We start from the raw sequence: 21,983 nt of genomic DNA, 5'->3' as shown, positions 1-21,983 counted from the left end.
GGAATCCAGGCTGATGGAGGAGGCAACTCCTCCACAAGAGCTTCCGGAGTCCTCGCAGCTGGAAAACCCAGCACTGGCTGTCAAGAGCTGCACCTTGTGCAGCAGGATTGGAGATGCGCTGCTCGGATCTCCCTGCAAGAGAGAAGCTGCTGTGAGGAGTGAAGTTGGCTGACAGCTCCCAGCTGTCGGCACCTTCGTATCTTTTGCTGTGTTCAAGCTGAGGCCAAGATCTCTCTGGGCAGCTCCCAGCCTGGTGGGTTACTAGAGCCTAGCCATCACTGCCCAACATGAGACTACCCTACAGGCAATCTGCATTTGAAGTTCCCCTTGGCCTTGGCCAAGACTTTCTCAGAGATGCAGCACAGTCGGAGCTTCTTCCTACCCAGCCCTCCTTGTATATCTCTCTTCTTATTTCCCCTGATGGATGTCAGACCTTCAATGCAGCCTGAAGGCTTTCCCTGCCTGCTTCTGATCCCTGTATCTTTCAGGCATTACCCATAATACATCTCTTACACTCCTAACTCCTCACTTTCAGCAGACCAGAACTCAGAGAGCCTCTAAGTCATATTTCACTTTTACTTACATTTCATCAGCCAAAGCTAGTCATTCATCCATGCTCATCTCCAATGGGGTAGGAAGCCTAATCCAGAAGACAACTAGATATTGGGGCACATTTGTAATATCTAGCACAACTATTAATCAAAAAGGTATTAATTATTCTCTCCCTTTTCTTTTTGTCAGCAGAGCCCCAATTTCGTTCAGGTGTCTATCCTGCACTCCCCGTCCTGACTCAGGGATAAACTGTAATGTACCAGGGTCCATTATAACCATCCTATTTACCTTCCCAGTGGTTGGATCAGGAAGGGGCACAGGATCCAATCCTGGTGAATGAAATGGGAGAGGAAGTGTTCTGGGTGCCTCCTGCCTTTAAGAAGGGAGACAAAGCAGGGAAAGGTCGCCTTTTCGTTGCTGGGTATCTTGTGTGGCTGAGGTACTCAGAGCCGAGGCAGCCATCTTGCAGCATGTCAAAAGGGAAAAAGCGAGAAACAAAAATAAAACTCAGCTGTCGAACTTTTTGTGGGGACTTTTTTCTTCCCTTTATGGAAGAAAAACCATGAAAATGGAGACTGACTGAGCTCCATGCTTTCTTTTTCTCGTCAGATCAATTTCCCTCACACACCTCGTCTCTCTCCTTCACACCATATCAGTTCTTGTCGGAAGACTGAAAACAACGCTAAACGGTGTGATTTAACTGGCACAAAGAAGCTAAAACTGACCAGTCAGGAAACGAGGCAAGCAACAATGATTTTCTTTTCACTCATTGTTTTTGAAAACATCCAAATGCAACTAACTATTGTCTATAAAATTAGATAAATTCCTAAAAAGGAAAAGGAGACACTAGCCTTGCTCTTTCACCTCACAGTAGGGAGAGAACTGACATTTATGAGGTATTTACTATATGCCTGACACTTTATGAGGAGCTTTTTATAGATTGTCTCATCCAATGACTTTGCATTGGCCTTGGGAAAAAATTTTACCTCCTCACAAAGCTCATCATACTCAGTGTGATCTGGCTTATCTCTCTGACCACCCCCCTCCATCTCTGCTCTAGCCTAGCCATCCTGGCCTCTTTTCTTTACAAAACATACCCAGCATGTTCCTACCTCAGGGCTCTTGCACCTGCCATTTCTTCTGCCTGGGTATTGTTCGACACGTCTTATTTCTTCTCATCAATCAGACCTCGGCTAAAACATCCCTTCCTCAGGGAGCCCTTCATTGACTATTCTACCTAAAATAACACCTCTCCCTCTACCCTAGTCACCTATTCCACTGCGATGCTTTATTTTTGTGCATCACACTTATAGTATCTAAAATTACCTTTTGTTTGATTTTGATCTGTCTCGTCCTACTAGGTTTTTCCTCTGTGCTCTGTTCACTGTGATATCTCAAATATTCAGAAGAATAGCTGGCACAAAGGAGATGCTCAATAGTGTTTGCTGAAAGAATGGACAGACAACACACTCTATAACCGTATAAGGCAGAGGACATACTATTTACAAGGATCAATGTCCTCCTGCCAAAGACCACCAGATACATATTAGTAGTTGAACAAGTTGGATTTATTGCTCATTGCAGCAAAAGAGAATGCACACCATGAGGAACCATGAGGTATCTCAGTAACAAGATGTTAGAAAAGAGGTTATAGGATTTGGGTTCGAGGTAGGCGACTTTGGTTGAAGTTTAAGAAAGCAGGACTTTTTTTCTGGATTGGATGTTGTCAGGAAATAGGGACAATTCTGTAATGAGATATTCTTAGTTAATCTCAGCTTTAAGGCAGGAAGACTGGTATAGGGCTACAACTGTAACTGGTAAAAAAGTAGCAGTTATTATATTAGCCACGATTGGGCGATGTTTGGCATTTTTGTGGTTTGCCAGTGATTTTATTTTTGTCATACATAGACAAGATTACTGAGTGGTCTTATTTTTGGCCTCATTTTATCACAGTTATAGGGTGGTCTTGTCTGAGTTGGTGTTCTGTGCAACTGTGTTTAACAGGAAAACAAGAAAGCCTAGCTGTGAGTGTCAGGCCAGATTTTGGATATCAGAGATGGTTTTTCTCTTTCTCACAAGTGTCCTAGGGCTGGAGTCCAGTGTCAGACAGGGCAAAAATAAGCAAGAGTATTTCTTCCCACTGTTTGATCGTCCCCTACTTCCTCCTCTGCTAATTCTGGATTTGCATGGGGCTAGCCACCGAACCAAGAAAGGGAGGCCAAGGTAAAGAAGCAGTGTTCTAGAACTCAAACAACTCAAAAACACCCTTATTTGCCCAACAATTAATTACCATCTCAGCACACTCCCAGGTATATCTAATTTTCAAATGGGGGATAGTATATCTTTCGTATCCTGAATGATAAGAGTACCCAGTCATCATCATTGCCTCAAAGGTCATGGTCAATAGTCCACTAGGGACTTGGTTCTGGTTCCAGGTTTTCTCTAAACACAACTGTATGGTTTTAGGAAAGTCTTTTAACCAGTATCCCAGCATCCTCTGGGCTTCCATAGCACCCTGTATTCCTCTGTTGGCAGCCCTGATATATTGTAATTAATTTGTTTACAATCTATCTGCCTTGTTAGACTGTCTCCCACATGTTTGTATCCCTGGAGCTAAATTTTAACAAGGACTTGGCACAGGTTAGGCTCTCTATAAATATTAAGTGGATTTAAAATGGAGATTTAATTCCTGGCTTGAATTCATCTCACAAAACATTTATGGAGTCTGTACTATGAGCCAGGAGGACATTATGATAAATCAGATAGGACTTATCTTCAGGGAATTAGCGTTCACTTCTAACAGATTTAAGAAGAAGAAGAAGTGGCATATATTTAGGGTCAGGCACTGCATTAGATGTAAAAATGCCCAACCATTATTAATAATAATATTATTAACAATATATTATATTAATAATAATGAGTTATTATTGCCATTTTACTGTAAAACAAGTGATATGCTAATGGGTTAAGTAACTTTGCTGAGGTCACACAGCACCTCACCCCTATTAAAGAGCAGAGCAAGGACTGTAACTCCCACAGTCTGACTCCACTTAACTCTTGCCCAGCTATTAGGTTGAAAGGTGCCATGTGGATCCACGTGATGGACATTGCAGCAGACGTTTATTTTAAAGTGGAGTAGGGTAATATGCCCAACCTGGGGAAGACTTTATGTTCTTTATTAGCCAGTGGGATGGGGGAACAGAGCTGCGTTAGCTCTCTGTTAAAGCAGAAATGGATTTCGGCTCTGGCTTCAGGCCAGCACATCATTCAGTCAGTAACATTTATTGGGCGTCCACTGTGCGCAAAACAGGTGTATCCTGCCACTTCCTCTTTTCCCCACATCCTAGAGCAAGGAGGGGAGGTGGGGAAAGAAAAGGCAAAGAGGATGTGGAGGGTGGGCTCGTGGGCATCCTCCACCCGTCGGCTCACCCCACCGCCCTCGCCGGCCACGCCCCCAGCTTCGCCCTTGCCCCCAAACCCACTTTAAACTCCCGCCCCCTCTGAACGACGACCAATGCCCGGCCGGGGAGCCCACAGCGGGCTGCGGATTGGCCGGCACCGTGGTTGCCGAGGTGACGGGTGGGTCCGGCAGGGTCCCCGAGCAGAGCGTGGGCGAGGGGTGCGCACGGCTTCCTCTCCGACCCGCCCCAGCACGCCGCGCCCTGGCCCGCGTCCCACGGCGGCGGGAGGGGGCGGCTCGCGCGCGCCCCCGGCCCCGCGCGCCCCCCGCCGGCCTCCCGCTCGGGGCGTGCCTCCCTGTGCCTCCGTCTCCGCCCCTAGGACCTGCGGCCACCAGCTCCGAGCGCGGCTTTCCCGGCCGGCGGTGCGATGGGCTGCGGGAACTCCACCGCCACCAGCGCGGGCGCGGGCCGCGGTGAGCGCAGCGAGCAGGGGCGCGGGGACAGCGACTCGGGAGCGATGGGGAGGTCTGCAGTGGGGGCCGCCTCTGCGGGCGGGAGGAAGGAAGGCTGCAGGGACCCCGGGGAGGGAGGGCGTGCAGCCCCCTTTCCTCATCCCCGTTTTCGGGACAGGAGCGGACCGCCCGCTTTTGGAGAGGCGGAAAGCGTGGCATTTCCCTCGCGCGGGGGCGGTCACGCCTGGACGAGGAGACCCTGCAGGGCGATCCTGCAGAGGGAGCGCGGGGAGGACTGGCGGCGGGCTGCCCTGGGCGGGTAGGCTGGGCAGCCTCCTGGGGTGGAGGGTCCCTAGTCGCGGCCCGTGTCCGTTCTCTCCCCTTCCACACTCCCGTCTGTCCCGCCGCCCCCCATCGTCTTTCCCCAGCCCCTCGGAACCCAGATGCCGCACCTGGAAAAGTGCGGCCGAGCAATTCAGGACTTTTTTGGTGGTGGCGGTGGTGGGGATTCTTAGTGGGGTTGAGAAGAACTGCAAACACAGCTCTAAAAATTCATCCGAGTCTGTCTCAATGCTTAAGACCGGCCGCGCTGCTCGTAGGATTTCTCTGAGAAGCTGCAGTATTAAGGATGCTTTAGATATGTGTGACAGAGCTTTACTACGAACAGTGATCTGTTCATATATTTTTCATTAAAAAAAATGGAAACTTCTTTTACGCCACTTCATTTTGTTGGTGGGCAGGCAAGATCTTCTAGATTTCCGCAGCCAGGCTTTATATCAAGTGACTTATTCCAAATTCAGTCCTTCCCTTTATCCAGCTAGTGTCTCCGATTTAAGAGTCAGGATCTGTGTTGGGTAGTATCTGCTGACCTATTTTAGTGTCCTTTTGGTTAAAGAACTGGTATCTCCTCCAATTGAGATCAATCGGATGTCACATCCCATCTCCACCTGCAAACGCAAATAGTGGTCTGATGGTGCAATACTTCCTAGGCGGGCATGGATGTCCTGTCAATGACTTCGTGACCTTGGGCCCATCACTTCCCTTAACCTAGACCTCGGTAGAAGATGTAGTCTAAAATTCAAAACTTATTTGTTTATTTATTTTAAAGTTTATTTTGATGTTCACATAATGGGATCAGATGTGAAAATCTGCCCAGTTAATTGGCTGTTTTTTCTTTTGTCTTTGGCTGTCAGTGACCACACGTATGGAATATTTTAAGAGAAAGTGCTAAAATATGTGGGATTCTAGTCCTAGAGCTGTGAATGAACCCAGGTAATGATTCGTTTAAAAGTTTATTTCTTAGAGGTAACCTTTACACCTTAAATTAAATTCCCATCCTTGTGATATGCAGAGCCACCAGGAACACATCTTTTCCATTCATGTGACAGTACACAGGTTCGTTAACTTAGCGCCTTATACTAACGAAGGCAAGGACAAGATTCTAGCCTGAGAGGGGCCAGAGAGCTCTGCATGGAAATCTGGAACAATGTCAAGGTCACATCCCACGCCATGAATGATATGTGTCAATCTAACATGGGCTGTGGCCCTATGTGATCCAGTGCATGTGCACCTTACTTTAAAAAAGTTAAGAACAATTATCCACGTTAAAATTGTAGGAAAGATTTAACATTTTTTCTTTAAAGTGGAGTTAGTTTAGTTCACTTACATTTTTATTTGTTAATGAACTGCTTGTCAGGTTTGGGGATGGAGGAAGGAGTACCATTGTTAAATCAGAATAATGATAAGGTAGCTCTGAAATGGTAATTTAATAAAATGGGAAAATGTGATTCTCTTGACAAATATTTGGTTGACCTTTTTCCCCCCCACTAGAAGCACATCTCTTATTATGTAAAGGGAGGTATAGTTATACTGAAAAAAAACCACGCAAAGAGCATGTCTTCTTGATGAGTGCCCTCATTTTTGTTTATGAAGCCAGCTCTTGTAAGAAGAGCATGCTGTTCTCTCTTCCAGCTTTCTCTCTGCTAAAAATTACTTTATGTTCAGAGGAGAGCAAGATAGCGAGTGCAGACTGTAAAACGTTAAGGAGAAAACATTATGAGTAGGGAGTTACTGCCTCACTTCTTTGATGGATCTGCCCTTGTCTTGGAGAAGTCATTCCCCAAACATTTCTCTGCGAGTGAGTCCAGCTGGCTAGCTTTGGGATTTGATCATTGTTTTTTTGAAATTTTCTGTCAGCTGGTGGTAGAACTTTAGTTTCAGAAAGGAACTGCATAAGGATGAGAGATGTAAAGTTAAGAAAAATAAACCACAGGGGCCGGCCCGGTGGTGTAGCGGTTAAGTGTGCACGCTCCGCTGCGTTGGCCCGGGGTTCCGTCCCAGGCGCGCACGTATGCCCGGCTTGTCAAGCTACGCTGTGGCAGCGTCCCATATAAAGTAGAGGGAGGTGGGGACGGATGTTAGCCCAGGGCCAGTCTTCCTCATCAAAAAGAGGAGGATTGGCAGATGTTAGCTCAGGTCTGATCTTCCTCACACACAGAAAAAGAAAAAGAAACCACAGTGCAAAGGTACTTAAATTTCTTTCACTTGTGAACTTTGACATCAGCATTAAATACGCTATTGACCAAGCGGCAAACTTGTGGTACTGAACCCAAGTGAAATGAATTGCGTTAAATAGATGTTGTCGCTGTCCTCCAGGTACTTATGGTGCACAACTTCTGACATGTCCCAGGAGTTAAACAATTCAATAGCCGTACTTAAGCTTTTCAGCAAAAAAAAAGTAGAGAGAGAGATGATGGGAGAGGTGCTAAACTTGAGCCTGGAGACTGAGGCTTAAGCTTGACTTTGGCACTCTGCTGGTTGTGTTACTGTGGGCATTTCATTTCCCTTTTTTTTTCGCTGAGGAAGATTAGCCCTGAGCTAATGTGTGCCAGTGTTCCTCGACTTTATATGTGGGTTGCCGCCACATCGTGGCTGATGAGTGGTGTGGGTCCACGCCCGAGATCCGAACCTGCAAACTCGGGCCGCCAAAGCGGAAAGCGCCAAACTTAACCACTATGCCACAGGGCCAGCCCCTCATTTTACTTTTTTGAGTTACAGGGTGAAAGCACTCTGTACTGTAATTATTATATAGTAGTGGAATATTACCCTGTTGAAGGTGAAATGGCTTTCCGAATGTTTTTCTATAAGAACATGGCGAATCTACTTTCAGAGGATGCATTAACACATTATAATAATGCCCCCAAACCTGAAATCTCCAGTATAAGCCCTGTTTTAGTCCCTAAGTAATTCAGGTTAAAGCCAGATAATTGTTTCTCCTTTTCCTGAGCTATCTGGACAACTGCCTTGCTTGGCTTTGGTCTGGTGAAATTGGTTAATATGACAAATTGATATTTAGCAGCGTACTTAAGTAAATTTGATTCTGGATGTCAAATATGTGGAGAAACTGATAGGCAGTAAAATGGTGAAACGGCCAGAAGGAATCAGCCCTAGGTAATTTGAGCTGGATTTCCTTTACAGATTTCTAACCGTAAACTTAAACACAGTCCATCTCTATGTGCAGAGAACCGGACCCTACTAGGAACTTTCAGGGCAAGGGTCAGGCAGCCAGCAATGGATGGTTGTAGAATGAAGTCACGCTTTCTTGGGAAGTTGATTGTCTAGGCAGGAAGATGAACCGTTTGAGAACAATTGCAAAGCAAAGTATAATAGATACACCTTGAGCATCCAAATGCCCAGGGGATGTTGAATAATATAGTTTAATCAGAGAGGGCTTCCAGGAGGAGTTGAGCTGTCTGTCTAGATGGGATCATGAGAACCATTTCAATTACACAAGGGCTCTCTCCATTTTAATGTTTTAGTAATTACTTATTCTTTCAATGTAGGAATTTGATTTTTTTCAACCTAGAACTATAATAGGAGGACTTCTTGTATTGTCCATTGTGAAGATTGAGTAGATTTCTCCTGCATAATCTCAAGTCTAGACCCTAAACTGTAGAGAAACATCTGGATTAAATAGTCCATTTTAAAAGGGTTGCATTTACTATAAAGCCAGGGAGCTTTTGCTCTCTCTCTGTTTCTCTCTGCCCCCCACCCCCACCTCTCTCTCTCAGCAATCAGATTCCCTATCCCTTTGTTTTTCCTTAAACGTATTCTCTAAGCAGAGAAATGAGCAGCCCTGCATTTGAGCTAATGATCTACAATAGGTCAGTCATTCCTTTTTATACAGTCCTACATATAGATGAAGTGAGTCTGTAATGTAAACCAGAAAATCCCTTAAAAGTTTGGATGGTTCCAAATATCTGCAATAGCCTATTTCAATGCAGGCTAAGGCTGTAGAAATTATTTGCAGCAGCAGTTATTTCAGAAGTATTCTGCTCATGATAGTTGATTGAATTGGTTAGTTGTAGTTTTCCTGCCCGAGATATGTAACTGGCAGCTATCTGACCATAACTTCGTGGGACTATAACATTATTAGAATGTTTCTATGATGGTTCTTCTGCTATTTATATAACAATAGTTCAAGGAGGAGGAGTTTAATAATTGTTTATCCTATTTTATCTGTGTACCCAGGAATTTAATATCCTTTTGGGTCCAATTATTTAGGTTAGTTATCTCCTCATCCTCAATTAGTTAGATAATTGCATTCCCTTGAGGTAGCTATATGGTCCAGCCTTAATTTACATCTCTAAACGGTTTGGTAGTATTGAAATGCTGCCACTGTGCTTAGCATTAGTCCAGGCCATGTGGGGGAAATAATAAAAAAATTTTGTTGATATCGTCAAAGAAGTCATTTATATTTTGTGCTACTTTCCCCCACCTCTCTTAGGCCCCAACCCCACCATCCTTCTTTCTATTCTTTTAACATGCGGAACTCACTCTTGTTGTTTTCTTTCTGTTTGAAGCTCTGTTTGCTGGAGAGCTGATACTTGACTTATTTATTGTCTCTTTGTTACCCTTCCCCAAATGTTGGCCTCATGAGAGCGTCATGCATCTTGTTCACAGCTCTACCCTCAGCCTCTAGACCAGTCTCTAAACTTTCAAAGGAATTTTTTTGGTCTTCAAAAAAATATATTTGTCGAATGAATGAGTATATTGGGGAAACAAAGAAGATAGAAAATTAAGTCCTAAATTGTGTGGGCACACTGTGACTGCTGTAGCAATCAAGAGAATGAAATAAAGTCTCAAGCATTCAGGAAAGCCTGCTGGGAAGAAGTGAGACTTGATTTGGCTTTGAAGAATAGGTAGGATATGAATAAGCAGGAAACAGAAGGGAGGGCATTTTTAGGGCTGTGTGAAATCAGAGGGGCAGAAATGGGCTGGGTGCATTTCAGGGCAGTGACAAGTCTGGCCTGACTGGCTTTAGTAGTTCATGTTGGTTACAGGGTGTTGGGAAGGAAGTAAGAATGGTTAGGAATGGGGGGTCGGGGTGGGGCGAGGAGGACAGAGAGGCAGGAAAACCTCAGAGTTGAGATTGGGCTCTCGAGCCAAAAGGCCCCAGTTGGAATCCTGCTTTTGTCATTTATCAGCTGCGTGACCTTGGGCAACTTGCTTAAACTGTCTGTGTCTTAGTTTCCTCAACTGTGGAATGGGGGAGTAATTATAGAATCTACCTGAGATTAAAGGAGTTAACGTGTGTAAAGTGCTTAGAACAGTGCCTCATATATTGTATGTGCTCAATATGCTATGAATGGTAATAGAGGGAAAGGCATTCGTAATTGGTGTAGAAGGAAAGAGTGAGCGTATACATAGAGTGACGTAGTTTCAAGCTGCTGTCTGGAATCTGTGAAGTGACCAGGGCCTGGAGTGGTGGAGGCCTTGGTGTCAGAGACCTTTGGAAGACAGCCAGGTTGAGGATGGGCTGCATGTGAGGGAGGAAGGACGAGGGAGAAGTAAAACTGAACCCAAACTGTTAAAGCCTGGGTAAACTGGAAGGAGATGCCACTACTTCTGAAGAGACGGTAAGAAGGGACAGGGGGTCAGTACACTCTTGGATGTACTGCATTTGAAGTGATGGTGAATGACGAGAGATATGGAAACACCTCTGCTCAGGCAGGTACCACGTGTGACAGAATCAGGAAGTTCGCTTTTTCCATCTCCCCAGGATTGACATTGCAGCCACATGAATGGTTCGTCAAGGTGACCTCAGCAAATTATTCAGTTCTGCCAGGAGTCGCTCATAGCTCAATATAGACATGGCTTAAATTATATCATAGCAGCTAAAGGTCAGTGTGTTACCTTATGTCTGTACTTACATGGCTGCCTTTATTTATTGATTTTTACCTACCTAAAATGTGGCTACTTAACAAGGACAACTTGTAAGCAAGGAGACTTTCTGTAAGAGCTTCCACGTTCATTAACATAATTTCATATTTCTAGGACACGTTGACCTGAGTTTTTTTTCTCCGTTATTGAAGAAATGACTTATGAATCTGTATCTTATATTGGCCTCTTGAAAAATAAACATTGCTTTAGATGAACTAAAGAGCTGTTCTTCTTCTTTTGGCCAAACTGAGACTATGACATAGTTTTAGATATATTATGGTCAGAGGAGACATAGCAAGCTGTCAAAATTAAAGAGAATTTGTTTATTTTTCTGTTTCCTCAGGGGGATTTTTTTCTTTTATAAAACAAATAAAGAGTAAAACATTCCAGCATATTTTTATTATTCTTTATAAGAGCCATACTCATTTTATGTTTCTGATCATTTATGCTGAGTGATTTGTAAATCTTTAGAACTTTCTAGAAATTCTTCATGTATGTAATTTTATTTTTTGGTATGTGTATGTTTAAATTATTACCACTCAGGCTGAACAAAGAAACATAATTTAACATGTAATTTAGCAATTCACTTACTTGTGAAAATTTCCAGTATATTACATAAACTCTATAAAGTGCATATAGAATAGTGGTGAAAAAAGGCATTACTAGACTATTTCTTTCAAATGTAAAAATGTATGTGATATTTCTTTTAAAAGAGATAAATATTTTATTTATATTAGAATTTGGCATGTGTGAGGAAACTCATAACAATAAATGTATGAATCAGAAAAATATTAAAGACATACTGGGCAGTATGGCTCACTCTTCTTAATTCATAAGCCTGATTAGATTGCAAAGGTACATCTGTCTATAGGAACCAAGATGTTACATATATCTACTTAAGATAACTGAACTGATGTTGTGTCTTGTAGCTGGCTTGCTTTATCATTCACTAGGAATAAAATTTTGTCTGTGTTTGTGGAATGTATGATATGTTAAATTTAGTTCCTCCCCAAATATTAATTTTGCTATGTATTTCTTTTCAAAAGAGAATTTCTGTTTTTGGAGGGGTGGAGGTGAGTAGGGATAAGAAGGTGTAGTGTGTTGAATGGTAGCCTCTAAAAAGATATGTCCGTGTCCTAACTCTGGAACGTGTGAATGTTTTCTTATTTGGACAAAGGGTGTTTGCAGATGTAATTGAGTTAAGGATTTTGAGATGAGGAGATAGATCATCCTAGATTATCTGGATAGGCCCCAAATCCAGTGATGTGTCCTTATAAGAGACAGAAGAGAGGACAGAGATCCAGAGAGGAGAAGTTGATGTGAGGATAGAGCAGAGAATGCGCTGTGTGCCCAAAGAATGCCAAGGAATGCTCGCTGTCACCAGATGCTAAGAGAGACGTGGAACAGATTCTTCCCTAGAGCCTCTGTAGGGAGCGTGGGTCTACCGACACCTTGATGTTTTTCCTCCTCTGAGAGCATATATTTCTGTTGTTTTAAACTACCCAGTTTGTGATGGTTTGTTACAGCAGCCATAGCAAACTAACGCAGAAGGTTTTTCTGCAGTTTTTCGGAAATGGGACAAAATTAGAAAATACAATTTAAAAACTCTATACCTGGAGTGTAAATAATTATCTGTTGAAGTAAATACAGCACAGTTCAATCTTGGTGTGATTCGTAAAGCACTTCAAGGTCGTTCAGAGCCTCAGGTACTTATTAGGATAAATTTTTATAAAACATGTTATAAAGCCGGAAAAATATGTGAGAGGTTTTTTTTCCTCCTGATACCATCCAGTTTTCCAATTCTCGGACACCAACTGGGTGTCTTACAATTCAATTGAATTCTCACACTAACCACCCTGAGTTAGTGTCGGTCACCACAGGTTTAAGGGCTCAGTCCCTCAGGATGCCCTCACTTCTGACACTAGTCACAAGTTTTGTGTCCCCAGGTTACTTGCACTTCTATCCAACTTGGCTACAAAGTTGGGGTTCCAACAGCCGCCCTCTTCAGATTCGATAATTGCTAGAATGGCTCACAGAACTCAGAAAGGTCCTTTACTGATTTAAATTTGCCAGTTTATTATAAAAGACACAAATGAACAGCCTGATGGAGAGGCATATAGGGCGGCCATGTCTGGAAGGGTCCTCAGCACAGGAGTCTCTGTCCCCATGGAGTTGTATGCCACCCTCCTGGCACATGGATGTGTTTGCCAGCTAAGAAACTCTCTGAACCCCATTGTTTAGGGTTTTTTTTTATGGCGGTTTCATTAGGTAGGCATGATCGATTAAATCATTGGCCATTGATAATTAACTCAATCTCCAGCCCCTCCCTCCTCCCTGGAGGTTCAGGGAGTGGTGCTGAAAGTTCCAGTCTTCTAGTCAAGGCTTGGCATCTCTGGCGACCAGCCCCGATCCTGAAGCTATCTAGGGTCCCGCCAAGAATCACCTCATTTGAAGGAAAGAGGCTTCTATCACCCTTATGATTCAGGAAATTCCACGGGTTTTAGAAGCTCTGTGCCAGGAACAGAAGGCAAAGACCAAATGTCTTTCTGTGGGACCACAGTATCAGATTAAGTTTTTTGAATGTTTGAATAAATTATATTTGCTGTGCATTTTTAAGTAATTGAGACTTTTGAGACTCATAAATAAAATATTAAAATCTTTGAAACTGTGTTAAGTAAAAGGTATACACAATCCTGCAGAAATGAAGTGATCTTGTGAATAACCAACAATGTTTAAGTGTTAAAGAAACAGTTACTTTCAGAAGGAAATGTTCTTCCTTGCATACCCTACCCGTTTACAATTACTTTTTGTCATTGGAACTGCATGTAATACTTTCTGAGAGCAAACTTTCCCCTTCTATTTTTTAGGAAGATATTTAAAATTATGATGATCATTTATACAGTTTTAGAAAATAGTCATTAAATCTTTTGACCTGCAAAAATTCTAATGATCTATATATTTTGTGGTGCTTTTATTCCACAAGAAACATTGTTACCTTCCCTGTATCTCGTTTTCTCCTGAGGTCATTATATTAATGCACCAAGGCTGTGTTTAAACAGTAAGGAGATATTTTGGTATGAAATTAAGTGGGGCTATAACAGAGATGAATGCTCTATCCTGGGGATCTAGAAAGAAATAGATGCACCACTATAAATATTTGTTTAATAAGTGATAAATCACATGAACCATAAATAGAATGTAAAGCAAATGGGATTTTGCCGCTATCTGAATAGTCTGAGTCCAAGTATTTTTTGCATAAATTATTTAGAGATCTCCATCTGATTAATTATAATCAATATATAGGTAATGTTGCAGCGAGGATAATTTTTCTTCTATTTCCAATAATTTTATGATTTTATACTTTTGCAGAAGAAAGAGCTATTTCACATTTTATATACCCGGATATTCTGATAGTTTTGTGGAGAGTTTCTGACAATTACAATTGTTTTTACTCCGAGAAGTTGTGTCTTGGGGAGTAGGGTTCCACCTGCCCTGGTTATAGGCTTATCATTAATACCACGTTACTTTGTTTCTAAGATGTATGTTTTCTTCCCTTTTGAACAAAGGGGACGCATATTGCAGTCATATGTATATATTTGATGTAGTGTTTCTGACTTCTTTGCCCACCCGCCATTGCAATTATTAAATCGATGGTGCCCGTTAGAATGAAGGGCATCTGAGAACAGAAGAATGGTCTACTGACTTCCTTTTGGAAGGTGACACCAGGCCTCTGTCTTGGTCCTGCTGGGATGTTGGATGGTGAACCCAGCAGGGAAGAAGCCCTGAGGGTGTGTGGAGTCTGGAGTAACTGAGGTGAAGGGGATGGAGGGTTCCTGGCGGCTCATTAAAATAAGTACTGATTAGACAACATGTTGGCATTCAGAAACTAATTTCACTCACATTATTGTGCTTTGTCCTCTTAGCTGCCTGTAAGGGCCCAGCATGTCTTCACGTATTAGAAACTGAAGCAAAGCAATTTAGTGACTGTTAGACAAATATGGGAGCCAGGACTTTGCTTGGGTCTTCTGCCTTCCAATTCCATGGTGTTCTTTCCCTGCCACCATGCTGCCATCCCTGAGAGGGAGTAGAGATGGCTTCTGTTCACTCTCCTCTCCCTGTGGATTATTCTAGATGGGTCTTCATCTCTAAATGCTGAGGACTTATGGTCTGCATTATGATCTCCTCTTTCCTCTCCTTGTAAGACTTCCAGAATCAACGTTTCTCACACCCTCGCTCCCCTCTCCCCTAATCACAACAAAACCCAAAACATTCCCTATCTTTTTCCATGAAAATGAAAATAAGAGAATCAGGGTATTATTTTCTTTCCAGACTTTCTTCCAAATTCTCATGCTTATTTAGACTCTGAAATAAAATGTTTGTTTTCATGGGTTTTTGGTGGCACTAATCCTTTGTTTATTTTTTCCTATCAAAACACTGCACTATTGGCAGTTTTTCATATAAGATTTTTTTTTTTTTAATTTTAGGATTTTTTTGCTTTTATGATCCATATTCCAAAGCAGTTTTTATTTATATAATTTAAGTGGTAGTTGTGGCACACAAATGTTGCTCTTCCCTGAAGAAAGAAGCTAAGTTTGTTACAAAGTTTGGGTTTGGTCAAAGCCTTAAGGAATTTTGTTGAGACACAGTCTTGATTATCTTTATGCTCTGCTTTGAATTTGCGGTATTACAGATCCTAAATTAACATCCCTGGGGTAGAATTCTTGCAACTTTGGCAATAACTTTTCCTGCTGACTTATTTGCTGACTTTGTAGCACATCTTTCTTTATTTTCACATCTCTGTGACTCCTGCAGAAGTTATTTTAATTTCCATTTCACAGACATGGAAGTTGAGATATTAAGGTAAATGTGACTGCTAATAATAACAACTTGGCTATTTTTATATACCAGACTTTGTGCTAAGTGTTTATGTCAACTTTTAAAAAATCTTTACAATAACCTTTGAGAAAGGTACTCTTATTGTCCTCATTTGACACAAGAGGAAAGTGAGGCTTTAAGAGGTTAAAGGAACCGCTTTCAGAACCAGCACCTTATAATTTATAGAAATTGTTAAAAATGGGCTGAATAAATTCTAAACTTAAGGTTTGAATTTTATGATTTTCTGGCTCTCCTTTTTCTTTTTTAGAAATGATCTTTTAAAAAACCATATTCTCAACTTGTCTCTCCTAGAATATTATTTCAGTTGGGTATTGGGTTTAAGATTTTTGTAGCAATACATCACACTAATGCAAACCTATCTCTTTTTGTTTTGTCCTGTAGGCCCTACGGGAGCAGCTAAAGATGCGTAAGTACTTAATATTATGATTTTCTAAGCTCTGTCTGAGGAAGACACTGTTTTTCATGATTATGAGCTTTAGATATATGTAGGTGTGGCTGAAAAGACATGGAAGTACTTTCTGTGCTCTGCACAAATCAAGATTACCATTTGGTTTATAACTAAAGTGCTATTTGAAGAATGTTATTGTTTGTGACTTTGCATGTTAGCCTTTCAGTTCCCCTGTAACTCAGAAGTTTAAGAAAGGGAAATGTTCGTGTTTCCGTCCCAACTTGTGTAAAGATTTCTGCTAGTTAAAGGCAAATGCTTATGGGAGAATTAAGCATATAACTCCTATGAGTAGTCAGTGTCTTAGAGTTAGCCAGTGGGGAGAGGCTGGAGCCAAGAATTTACCAAATGCACAGTGAATTGTTTCACGGTTAACTAGATACTTGAGTAAATGTATATTACCATTCAATGTAGTCAGTATTGAGTTGATCTTTAGACCATAGGACATTTAATAAGGGGCATCTCTCTGTGAGAGGTTTCTGGAGCTCAGGAACCCTTTCAGTATTTCCGCATGCCCTTCTCTGCATCTTCCTACCTCCAGTCTAGGGATAGTAAGCACACTGCAGTAATTCACTTTTTAAGACTGTTTGTGGTTACCCTGTGGAGGGTGGGATCAACCCTCGCCCCACCCACCCTAAATCGGTTTAAATATCAAGATGATGATGCCAGGCACACCCCCAGAGGGTGTGAAAAGATTTATTACTCACATAATGAGGCTTTCTGGGAGAGCAGGGTGGGCTCTCCAAGCTGGTCCATTCAGCTTGAGTGAAGGAAGGGCTGAGTGGCTCTGGTTTTATTGTAGTTTGGGAGTGGGGCTGCGGTGAGGGCTCCTGTGCAGGGGCAGAGGTCTGCATAGTTTGATCTTCTGCACCAGCACAAAGGAAGGAGTTCCTGGGCCTTATCAGCTTGCACAGATGTGGGGCAAAAGCGGGAGTGGTGGAACTTGAAAGATATCAGAGTCAGACATCAAAAATAAAAGTCAGACTTTTTATATTCCAAAGAGGAGTTCACAGATAATTAGAATGGGGTTGTCGTTTGAGGGGGAATTAAATATGCCCTATAACTAAAAAAATGTAATTTTATCAAATAAATGATCCTTTAAAAAATAAACATAGTAAATTTAATTGGAAAAATTTAAGAATATTATAATATTACTTTTCCTTGCACAAAAAGTATATTCAAACACCTTCTTTTTTTTTTTTTTTTTTTTAAGTACAAGGTAGAGATTTAAAAATCTTGACTATAACATTTGGTGATGCCATGAGTGAATGAGGAGCTAAGAAATTAAGACAATTTAAACTTTTTATTATGAAGATTAAAATTTTTTTTCCTAAAGAGACTCATTTAAAACCGAAAGAAGTGGCCAAAATCACATACTGGTTGCTAAGAGGACAAAACTTCATATAGGGCAACCACCATATCATACAGACCACATAAAAGTCGTTTTGGGGAATTGCAGTTATTTTTAGAAGTGAGAAATACCATAATTACTCCCTTAATATATAATAAAAAAATCAGTTCTCTAGGGAAGGTCTGCAATTTTTACTATATCTCTCCTACTTATCTACCTGTTTTCTGTAGGCAAGAAGCCAGGATATAATAACAAATAAAATGATATTTCTGCACTTAAGTAGGTGATTGTCTATTGGGGATCAAAATACAGTGTGATCAGTGCTAGTTATTAAAATAGTCAGAATTTAGTGCCAGTCTGGAGTTTGAAGGGTGCGCAAGAGTTTGTGCAGGAACGGGAGGAATGGCAACCCAGGGCAGAGGAAACAGCCTGAAAAGAGGCACACAGGGGCAAGGGAGTCTTAGCTCTTCTGGGGAGAGCCAGCCAGTTTGCCCTGGAGCCTGTGGTGCAGGCTCGGCAGAGGTGAAAGATGAGGCTGGTAGGCTGCAGCCGGCTTGTGAAGAACTGTGCCAGGCCAGTAACTGTACTGGATTTGTATGTGTTCAAGAGCCGTTAGACATTTAAAGGTAGGGGAATTAAATGATTATGTTTGAGCTTTAGGGCAATGACTCCCACAGGAGTGCGGTACATGAGCTAGGGGAAGGATGGAGGCACAGAGGCGTCAAGACAGTGAGGCCACAGGAAGGCCAGACCGCAGACAGTAGCAGTGGGAAAGGAGAAGAGGTGATGTGTTCAAGGTAGGTTTGGAAATGTAATTGATAAGCTTTGTTGAATGACTGAATGGAGAAGGAAAGGAAAGGAAGTCTGAGGATAACACTGCGGTTTCAAACTTGAGTCAAGGGCAGGGATGGCTGATAATCCACAGAGGTCAAATGAGCCAAAGGGAGAAGAGAAGCCAGTGGATGTGGCGTGATGGCTGCACCCGTCACCTGGGGGACTGTGGCTTCAGTTGAGTCGTGTAATGATTGAGTCAAAGTGGAAGTGAGCGAGGGGCGAGGAAGTGATGCGTGGCCTTGCGTTTTACAATGTATGATAAGAGATGGAAAGATGTTGGTAGCTTAAAGAGGAAGCATATTTAAAAATATATATTTCTGTTATATAAGGAGTTAAGGAAATTAGGAAAGTACAGAAAAGCAATTTTTTAAAAAAGAGAAAAAATCAGCTGTTATCCTACCGCCAGAGACAACTGTCATTAACATTTTGCACTATTTTCTTCCATGTTTTTGTGATTATTTCTGCCTGATTGTGTGTATGGATGATTTTGTATATTGAAGTCTGTTTCTTTTTCTATTTATTTTTTGTGTGGGGGTGATGTAGGTGTACCTTTAGGATAAATTGTAGGATCTGGGAGAGTAAAAAAAATTTGAAGTGATTTGGAGAGGGTTATCTATGGTGAGGGAGAGAATAATTGATGGAAATAGAGCCTAAAACAGGCGAGAGGGATTAAAAATTTAGAAGGTTAACCTTAGAAACTTGAGATAAGGAGAACAGCACAGGTGAAGATATATAGAAATTTAATCACCATAAGATAGACTCACAAGCATATGAGGGAGTGAGCCTTTCTTTTTCTCTCTCTCTGTCTTTTCAAAGTTCAATCGCAGTGCAGCGACATGCATAACAAAAGAGAAGTGAATTCAGCGTGATGACATTTGGCTGCTTCCACAAACCTGCAAAAATCAACCATGCTCTTGTGTTATTTCAGCGAATTATCTTAGCTATTTGGCACAAAGAGGTTGCGTTGGGATATTTTTGGTTGGAAATGGCAGAAGCCCAGCTTAAACTGACCTAAACAAGCAAACAAAAAGGAATTCATTGGCTCGTGTAACGGAAAAGCTCCAGGGGTTTGGCCCTAGTCACAGCTGGATCCAGGTGACGCGATGACAGGAAGAAGCTCTCAAATCTCTACTTTCCTGTTTTGGGCTTCATTCTTAGGCAGCTTTCTGTAAGTGGTGACAGAGATGGCCAGTTACATATCTTATATCTTAGCTTAATAATTCCTGTGGAAAAAGAGCTTCTCTTTCCCTGTAGTTTGATCAAAAGCCCTAGGGCCAGGCCCTCCGTGGCCAGGAAATGGGATCATGTGGCTCTCTCTGAAATCAGTCAGTGGGTCAGGGGAACGTGGGCTTCTCATTGGCCAGGCCCAGGTCATATGCCCCCCGCTGGAGCCAATCTGTCATTAGCCCCACCTAGCCGTAGGGCCCAAGAGTGGGAGAGTGGTGGTTCTCACAGCAAAGAAAAATTGGGATGCTGTTACTAAAATGGGGAGTAGTTATAACTGGGCAGGCAGAAAAAAAACGTGTTCTTCATGTAGGTCAATTTTCATGTTATTTAAAAAAAAATCTCTTGATTTAAATTTCAGGCAATATTTATAAGGATATTATAAATATGTTTCAAATAAGAAACAGTATTAAACAAGTTGACTCAAATTTAATGTTTGCTGTTGAAAATAAAAGGTCATAGCCACTGGATTTAAACAAGATAAATCAAATATTTCTTTCACCTAAAACTTGTAAAGTGACGTTTCATTAAGATTTCTTTCTTGACAAAGCAATTTTGATGTTATGGAAGGTAGCAACTATAGAGAAAAATATCTTGTAATGAGTTGACATAAAACGTGTTTTATGAAGCTCTGACTTGTATAAAAAATGAAATTGTGAATTTCTAATCTTGAGTTGCCTTGGAATCCTTTATAAATTTCCTGTGTCTACTGCACCTGTGTCAGCTGAGCCCTCCCTACTCCTAGTTACAAACCCGAGTGTATCTGATGGACTCATTTCTCCTCTGCGAAGTAGCAGGCAGGAGTGAGGAGGACGGAGTGGAAGTAGCGTTGAAAAAACATGCATTTTGGACGCAGAGAGACCTGCATTTAAACTTCCCGCTACCATTTAGTAACTGTGTGATTTTGTGTTCTCAGTTTTCTTAACTGTAAAATTGGGATAATCGAAACTGTGCAGGTAACCATCTTCATCATTATCATCATTGTTCTCAATTAGTAGCTCATCTTTATTGAGGACTGTATGCCATTTAGTGATTTCCGGTACTTTAAGTACATTATCCCATTCCGTATCCATGACAATCTGATGGAGACAGTAATGCTGTTTTATTTTACAAATGAGGAGATGAGGCACAGAGAGATTAAGTCACTGCTCAGGATTATGAGGGTTATTGGTACAGTATATTCAGTATCCTAGGATAATACTTGGCATTATGCCCTGCTGCCCCCCTGTAAATGGTAGCTAGAATTAATAGGTGGCTTAAGTGTTGTTGAAAAGATTTGGCAGAGCCTCGCTCATGAATACCTGATGGCAGAAGACCCAGCGCATTGAGGGCCTGGCCGTGGTTAGAAATCACACAATCCTGTTGGTTGCCCATCAGTACACAATTAGATTTTCCTTAGGTCAGACCCAGGGGAATAGGAGCAGGAAGAGAGAAAGCAGATGAGTGGGTTCATCCGGAGATGGAGAGGGATGGTTGGTGACCAGCAAGTGTTGCTGAAATGCTTGACTGCAAGGCACGTGCTCGAGAGAGGGGGAAGGGAAGCCCTAAGGGGCTCATGAATGGGGAGAGTAGGGACGGTGGAGGGACTTGAGGCTTCTTGGGATTGGGGGCAAGATCAGAAGGAAGATTGTTTTTTCCTCTAGGGAGTGAGATTTTTCTACTCTAAAATGTCAGAGGTGAAGTAGTTACAGGAACTAAGCTCCACAGAGCAGCCATGGGAGACATTGTTAGAGAAGCAATAAAAATTGTTGGGCTAGAGGAGGTCAGCAAGATGTGAAGCAAGAGGTCGGTTGGGTTGATTTTCAAGGATTTTAAAATTGTCCAAGATAATGATGGGTAGGAAGACAAGCTTTGAGTCTGGGCCAGAATCTTGAGTGCATGGGGGGCTGTTATAGCAAGGTTGAGATGCCAAGAAGGAGAGTTTTTGAGTGGAGGTGAAATCGACCCCTCTGAAAGAGCTGTGGGGGCGGGGGGTGGTTTGGAAGGGTGCTGGCTCCATCTCCTGTTTGGAGACACTGGGATATGGGAAAATAAGGTGCATATTTTCGAGGTTTGGGGAAGTGATACCATCAGGGAAAAGCAAGGCTTCCTACAGTAAGAAGGTGGAGATGACATTCCTGCCTTACTTATAGCAAATGACATAGCCAGTGCTGAACTCATCCCTGACACTGTGTGCTGCTTAGAAGGAGAGCTGTGGTGGGGTAGGGAAGTTGCAGTTTACCTCCTGATCCATTACCCCAATGCAAAGAGGGAATGTTACTCTTGTTCTCCAGTCATACATTCTGTAAGAAAGAAAGGGACTAGTGTTGGCCAAGGGGCTTATCCAAGGAGAGAGATTTAAAGATGACTGTCCAAATAAGTTTTGAAATTGTGAAAAAATGAATGAGATTACACATAGGCCAAAACAGTCAATGATAAAACATTAATTCTCTCCGAAATTATATGTAACTAAGTGTTTGGTAGAATTGATGGGAACTACCCTAAAAAAGCAGGAGCCATCATAAAAACATATTATAAAGAAAATTAAATGATTGCACTTTATCTGGAGAACTGTAGTGTCAATGGAAGTCAACATTGTCAGTAAACCTATTCCGGAAGATTATCAT

General features: G+C 42.0%; 1 protein-coding gene across 1 annotated transcript in view; it reads left to right on the top strand.

Annotated features, from left to right (window-relative positions):
* The first annotated feature begins 4,199 nt into the window (after window positions 1-4,199).
* Window positions 4,200-21,983, top strand: part of C25H12orf75 (chromosome 25 C12orf75 homolog) — a 33,376-nt gene continuing 15,592 nt past the window's right edge. The window contains exons 1-2 of the mRNA XM_058568515.1: window positions 4,200-4,426; window positions 15,905-15,929. Coding sequence (XP_058424498.1) covers window positions 4,381-4,426; window positions 15,905-15,929 — 71 coding nt within the window. The 5' untranslated portion in view covers window positions 4,200-4,380. The remainder of the gene's footprint in view (window positions 4,427-15,904; window positions 15,930-21,983) is intronic.

The sequence above is a fragment of the Diceros bicornis genome, chromosome 25, assembly GCF_020826845.1.
Source record: "Diceros bicornis minor isolate mBicDic1 chromosome 25, mDicBic1.mat.cur, whole genome shotgun sequence".
In the NCBI taxonomy this organism is placed as follows: domain Eukaryota; kingdom Metazoa; phylum Chordata; class Mammalia; order Perissodactyla; family Rhinocerotidae; genus Diceros; species Diceros bicornis.
The sequence above is the reverse complement of the archived record's forward strand: the minus strand, read 5'-3'. Positions and strand labels throughout refer to the sequence as shown.